This window comes from Gossypium hirsutum, chromosome A06, assembly GCF_007990345.1.
Source record: "Gossypium hirsutum isolate 1008001.06 chromosome A06, Gossypium_hirsutum_v2.1, whole genome shotgun sequence".
In the NCBI taxonomy this organism is placed as follows: Eukaryota; Viridiplantae; Streptophyta; class Magnoliopsida; order Malvales; family Malvaceae; genus Gossypium; species Gossypium hirsutum.
In genome coordinates this window covers 20,682,126-20,688,808 of record NC_053429.1, presented here as the reverse complement: position 1 = coordinate 20,688,808, position 6,683 = coordinate 20,682,126, and the positions used below count along the sequence as shown (strand labels likewise).

General features: G+C 36.2%; 2 protein-coding genes across 3 annotated transcripts; both read left to right on the top strand.

Annotated features, from left to right (window-relative positions):
* LOC107951081 (proteasome subunit alpha type-6) lies at window positions 1-3,717 on the top strand. Of its 2 annotated transcripts, none has more exons than XM_041115306.1 (9): window positions 1-435; window positions 524-618; window positions 708-789; window positions 1,205-1,301; window positions 1,706-1,764; window positions 1,931-2,013; window positions 2,541-2,636; window positions 2,775-2,813; window positions 3,450-3,717. In XM_041115306.1, the coding sequence occupies exons 1-9, from the start codon at window positions 360-362 to the stop codon at window positions 3,540-3,542; spliced, it is 720 nt and encodes a 239-aa protein (XP_040971240.1). In that variant the 5' UTR covers window positions 1-359; the 3' UTR covers window positions 3,543-3,717. The 2 variants fall into 2 exon arrangements, with proteins under 2 accessions (XP_040971240.1, XP_016741480.1); XM_016885991.2 differs by having other exon boundaries at window positions 12-435; window positions 2,754-2,813.
* Window positions 3,718-4,620: 903 nt separating this feature from the next.
* LOC107951082 (uncharacterized) lies at window positions 4,621-6,453 on the top strand. Its single transcript, XM_016885992.2, has one exon. It carries the CDS (start codon window positions 5,813-5,815, stop codon window positions 6,233-6,235), a length of 423 nt encoding a protein of 140 aa, XP_016741481.1. The 5' UTR covers window positions 4,621-5,812; the 3' UTR covers window positions 6,236-6,453.
* Window positions 6,454-6,683: the final 230 nt, after the last annotated feature.

Below are 6,683 nucleotides of genomic sequence, written 5' to 3'. Positions count from 1 at the left end.
AGAAGTAAAGTAGGAGTACTTATACGTATTTTTACAAAAGTTGAACGCAAGAAAACCGCAAAACCCTATTTTTCAAAGCGCCGCAACGTTCCTATCAGAAAAAGGACGCGATTGTGAAAAAGAGAGAAATAACCAGGAAAAAAGAATAATTTAAAAACAAATTAAAGAAGGCTATTTTGGACAAATAACTCAATTTTCTTTAATTGTGAGTTAACTCGAGAGAGTCATAAAAGAGCTTAACAATTTCGTTCTTGGAGAAGAAGCTTTCTCTTTTCTACATAAGAAATCTGTGCATCAAAAACACCAAAACAATAAAAAAGAAGAAGGAACAAGACAATTCCAAAGGAACAAGAGAGAAAATGAGTCGAGGAAGTGGTGGCGGGTACGATCGCCATATTACCATCTTCTCCCCCGAAGGTCGTCTTTTCCAAGTCGGTATGTATATTCACTCTACTAGCCTGCCTTCTTTTTGATTCCTGTAAGGAGCTTTGACCCAATTTTGGTTTTGGAATAAATTGAGCAGAGTATGCGTTTAAGGCAGTGAAAGCCGCTGGGATCACATCAATTGGTGTTCGAGGGAAAGACTCCGTCTGTGTTGTTACTCAGAAGAAAGTTCCCGTCCGTACTCTCCCTTTATTTACTTTTCCTGGTTTATTTAAGGGGTTTTCACTATTTGGGTATTTAATTTTTGGAATAATGTAATGCAGGACAAACTTTTGGATCAGACTAGCGTCACTCATCTTTTCCCTATTACTAAGTTCCTTGGATTGTTGGCTACTGGCATGACAGGTTTAGTTTTGTTAAATGCCATTTTTTTTTCTTGATATTGTTTGTTCGAATTGGGAAGATTTTGTTATGTTAACTATTGAACTAGGGTTTTTAAGATATTAAGGATTCTGGATTAATGTACTTATAATCAGTCTAAATTAGGGTTGCAAAAATCTCCAAAACTGCATCAAAGGTATGCAAGCTGTAGAATTAACAACTAGAACAGAATGGTTTTCTTAATAAGCTAACTGTTGCTGACCCTGGCATTCACATGATGATCGGCATTCTCCCATTAAATAGCTTGCCTATCATCAGCATAGAACTCAAATATAGTTTTGTTCACTACATTAGATTAATGCTTAAGGTTAAATTTTCTTTCTTGCTATGCAAATACTGTGTGAGGGACGCTTTGATAATTGGCTCTGTCGCTCTCCAGCTGATGCAAGGACCTTGGTCCAGCAGGCAAGGAATGAAGCAGCTGAGTTTCGTTTCAGATATGGATATGAGATGCCTGTGGATGTATTGTCCAAATGGTATGTTTCTTATATTTTCTTCAGTTGAAAGTAACGATGTTTAGTTGTCTTCCTGTTCGTAGCTGTTGTATTTGTAGAGTTCTTCGAGATAATGTTGAATAAACTTATTGACATCAAGAACTGGTCATTTTGATATAAGCTGGCTGCAAGTTTATGCCTTTGTATGTGTTCCAGTACAAATTGGACAAAAATATATGACCCTGATTCATTACTGCTCATCTTCACATATTGGAGGCAATGCACTTTATTTTCGTTCGTTCGTGAATATAATCTTGGTTCTAAAGTCAATAACTGACTGCGTTTCATGTTACTATTAAATTCATTGATTTTTCTTTGATATATGGGTTTTTGTGCATCTCGATGATTGTACAACTTATTTGGAGTAACGTGCTTTATTGATGTAGGATTGCTGACAAATCACAGGTTTACACTCAACATGCTTATATGAGACCTCTTGGAGTTGGTATGTCTATGATTTCTTTAAAATCTTATGAATATGATTTTGTTTTAATTACTTGTATTTGTAACAGTAGATTTTTTACAATTTTTCAGTTAGATATATGCTAATGTATTTTAAGTAACTTTCTCTAATATTGCCTGTAATATCTTTCATATAATTTTCTGTGAAGTTGCTATGGTGTTGGGTATTGATGAAGAGAAGGGGCCCCAACTCTACAAATGTGATCCAGCAGGCCATTTTTATGGCCACAAGGTAGTTTGCAAATTAATTTTCATTGCTCATTGAGTTTGGATTATTAACATTGGTTCTAATATCTGGTTTCAGAAGCATATGTTATTATTATGGTTATGATTCATTGCTGTTTTCCTATAATAGTTCTCTTTGACCTTATAATTTTCAAACATGTATTTGCATTGTAGATGTAGTAATATAATTGCTGAAGATATTTTTTTTTTGTTTATAATGTATTTCCGATACTGGAAGACCACAAAACCATAGAGTTTGGAAGGTCAAATCCAAATAAAAAAAATTCTTAGAAAGAGATTTATACAACAATCTAATATTGGTTATCCAGTACCATCATATTGTGGGTCTTTGCTACCTTGAGTTAATGATATTGACTATTTCATTTTCTTTGTCTTTCTCTTTAGGCATGAAAGTAGCGTGTTTGTTCTCCAATATGAATTTATTTGTGCAATAGCATGGGTTCAAAATTATTTTTGACCAATTTTATGGTAAGCGCTTTGCTGCTGGGAATAATTTTAACTGGTATGTTGCAGGCAACCAGTGCCGGATCAAAAGAGCAAGAGGCAATTAATTTCTTGGAAAAGAAGATGAAGAATGACCCTGCTTTTACTTATGAGGAAACAGTGCAGGTATTTATACTTTTACTTTTGTTATTAATGGTAAAGGAAGTTTCCAAAGACTGCACGTTCAACAATAGCTAAAATAATCATATTTATATAATGCTTCCTATTACTTCTATTCTTCAGACTGCTATTTCTGCTCTACAGTCTGTTCTTCAAGAGGATTTCAAGGCTACTGAGATAGAGGTATGATGAGGCTGCTCATCCTTCTACTTGTTAGTAGATATAGAATTTATTATCTTACCATTATAAGTTTGCACCATCTAAATGTTTGAATGATTGAATATCGTTGGTGCTTTTCTCATATCTAATAAATGTTTCCTGAAGATAAGCTGTGTATATAATTAGCATAATTTTTGGCCAAAGGAACACCAGTATTAAAGCCTGCTAATTTTAACTACTGTGGACTCCTCTATAAACTATAAGAAGCTCGAGCATACTGTTGATGCGATTTAAAAACGATACACTATGGGGTTGTCCAGACATGCGGAAGCGCCACACACATGTATTTGCCTTTTTAGCCAGATGGACACACCGGTAGTTAAAAGCTAGCTGGTTTGAAGTACCATGGAATCCTGTGTGTAACCTACTAGAAACTTGCACGCAATGCCAATGTGGGATCTGAAGACAACCCACTATCAGGATATCCTTTGTTTGTCTCAGAGTCTGCTTGTGGTGTATTCTCACTCTAATGCATTTGATTATGGTTCTTAATAAAATTGCATAGATATATTCCCTGTACTAGCTGAAACTGGAATTATTGTTGTTTTCCCTCATTTGAACTGTAGTTGACATACATACATATCTTTTAATGTTTGGCAGGTGGGAGTGGTGAAAGCTAATAATCCAGCTTTCAGAGTGTTGTCAACTGAGGAAATTGATGAACATCTGACAGCTATTAGTGAGCGCGACTAGTGAGCATGGACCAATATTAGCTGCTGCAAAAACCTTTCTATTATTTAAAACAACATACATGCTTTAGTTGATCATGATGTTTGAGAGGGATTGAAAGAGGGTTAGAAGAGCTTACATTTATGTTGCCTCCTATTACTGCTCGAAACTTTATAATTAAATTCATGTTATTTCTGAATTGACTTCCTCCAAGATGAAGCAGCTTGCAGGTGCATTTAGATTATAATTGTCTAAAATTGTTGAAAGTCTGCAAATTGCTATTATAGTTTGTCCAGTTAACATGTCCTATGATGAGTTTGATGGGGCCTAATCATATAAGGTCAAGTGCTGTGGTCCATGGTGGTGGGTCTTTGGTTTTTCGTCTCATCTTTCATGACAGCAAACATGTTGCAATGCAATTATCTCTTGGTCTGGATAATACGCAAAAGTAAAATAATATTTCAGATAAAAAGGTAAAGGGTTTAAAAACAAACGCAAAATAGAACAAGAAATGGATAACAATATCCGTATCTATCATAAAAAACATATGCCACCAAACAATGAGGCATCAATTGTAGTTATCTGGTCCCTACAACAAAATGAAGAAAAGATTCCCCTTGCCGGTGAAGGTGTGAAAGAGGAGTCCTCTCATAAGGAAGCTGCCACTGCCACACCTCTTTACCAGTTTTGGCCTTGCCTTTGTCCGTATAGAAGAAGAGTGAGCAAATCTTGCACATGGTTCATTTGCCTTGCACCATTGTCTTTTTCTGACGTTGAATGAAGTCTGATACCGCTCTCTTTTAGCATGAAAAAGAGTAGACATACGAATTCTTAATTAAACTTAGCTAAACCTTTGCAGCATGGTTGGAGAAAAAGAACGTCATAAGCTTTGGCCGTCACAGACAATAAAGCCTCCTCCTTTAGCTGTTCTGATTCCAACCCAAGCTAAGTCTCTTCCTTTTCTGTGCAGTCTTTTGATCGAGCTGTCCCTGGTTTCAGCACAAAATACACCATTTTTATCTACAAAATCCTTTCAATAATCCTTCTCCCAAGTTTAGTCACCCTCTACTAGAAGAAACAAACAAAGTGTCTAAAAGATAAAAAATAATACCTTAGCAAGCTTACCTGCAACAAGTATTTTGGATGCCAGTGGCACTTCCAAGTAGGTGAGGAGATATAGGCAAGATGAAGACGATTTGAAGTACCGAGTTCATCAGAAAAACCCATGAAAAAGACCCAACAACTTCTGAAGGGAACTGAAAAATGCTGCTACAAAGATGTTTGTTTGAGAGAAATCTCTGATAGTGAGATATGATGATTGTGAACTATTCTAAATGCTATGATTTGAATTTTCTGCTGGATTAATAAGAAGAGTAGTTGGAATTGTGTATAGGACTTCCACTACCCTCCAATTATCAAGGACCAGATGTCCGCTGAAATGGAAGAAGATAAGAAAAAGACCCATAGTTGTAATATTTATAACCAAAAGATTAAAACCCGGATTTTGAACATCATTATAGTAATGGACAGTTTCATTGATTAAAAGCTTCATATTAGATCAGCATTGCGGGATTATATGGGAATACATTTACTGCCATTACAGTAGAAACCTCAAATATGGTTCTATATTTTCTTTTAAGCTGGCCTCAGTTTCATAAGATTTGGAGCAATGCATTGAAGAGTAGTATCTCAACGCTGAACCTGAACATATTCATATACGGTCAGTTAATGTAACTTTTATGATCGTGGTTATGAATTTTATACGGAAAAAAGTTTCATCTTGATTAGGTTTTTGATTTAAAAGTATATTGTTGCTGTGGTCACATCTGGCTGTCTGGTGGCAGCAATTTTAGCAGCCGCAGGTTTTCATTTGAATCCCAAAGTCTCAATCACTTGGAGTTTTATCAACCATGCCAAAATCCACAATACTTGGATCTATAATGGGTTTAATTTATCCTCATCTCATTTAGGTTAATGAGTTTTTATTATTTTAGTTTATGTTGGAATATATTTCATAGTAATTTTGATAATTTCTGATTTATCTGTGGGACAGCCACAAGCATGGCAAATGGAAATTGGCAACCATTTTATTCTTTCGCTTAAATTTCATTTGTCTGTTTTTTTTTTTTTATCACATCTCCATGACACAATCTTTTTTAACTTACCTGTTCCTCTCCCTTCACAATATAAGAGTTACACAGAACACAAAACAGAAAACATTAAACATAGTCTAGAAAACATAGAAATAAGAACAGATCAAAAAACGAAGGAATATTCAATGTTTGTTCCCTGCAATGGCGGTTTCAAGCATAGACACTCAAAACCCACCCAGCAAAGCGACAGCTCCGATCGAAATTCACTGCGTTAAATGTGAGTCCTGCGGCTTCACAGAGGAGTGCACCCTTGCATATATACTGCGTGTCCGGGAACGTTACCAGGGCCGTTGGATTTGTGGGCTGTGCATCGAGGCCGTCAAGGATGAGGCTCTGAGATCGGATACGCTTATTTCCACCGAGGAAGCACTGGACCGACACATCAAATTCTGCAATCAGTTCAAGGCGAATAGTCCTTTAGATGAAACGGAGCACCCTATCTCGGCCATAGGGAGGATTCTTCGTCGAAGCCTGGATTCACCCCGGTCTCTTAGGTCTAACTCAAGTGGAGTCTTGCCAGGATTTGAAGAAGTCACTCAAGGCTCCATCTCTTCATCCGTATGAGAGCTGTTTCTCACCTCTTTCCGGCTTGATTATTCTTCCCAAGTTTTACGGTTACTTGGTCAGTGCATGGAAAATAGAGGAATTCTGTTTCAATATCAGATTGTTAATAATTATATATGTCTTAATTGCTGTAATGTTTTGGAATCTGAATTTAATGAACCTTGTAGTGTAAACAGCATGTATATCTGATGAACAGCTTCGGCTTTCAAAGTTTCTAAGATTTAGAGTATCTGAGTATGTTCTCTGTGATGAGCACAATCCCAGCATATTATAATCTTTACAGCATGTGTTATATATTATGACTTGGAACAGCCCAGATTAGCCAGCTGCCACTCTAGCTGCTGTGCAGTCTCAATTAGCAAGATGTACAACATAAATATCTTGGTTTTTCTTTTTGGAACTTTCCCAACCCATAAAAAAAGAAAAGAAAAGAAATTCCGACATTTTT

Coding starts and splice junctions, on each gene's coding strand:
- LOC107951081 (XM_016885991.2), top strand. CDS start 360: ATGAGTCGAGGAAGTGGTGGCGGGTACGATCGCCATATTACCATCTTC. Junction 619..707: donor TTACTCAGAAGAAAGTTCCC/GTCCGTACTCTC, acceptor AATGTAATGCAG/GACAAACTTTTGGATCAGAC. Junction 2,637..2,753: donor CTTATGAGGAAACAGTGCAG/GTATTTATACTT, acceptor TCTATTCTTCAG/ACTGCTATTTCTGCTCTACA.
- LOC107951082 (XM_016885992.2), top strand. CDS start 5,813: ATGGCGGTTTCAAGCATAGACACTCAAAACCCACCCAGCAAAGCGACA.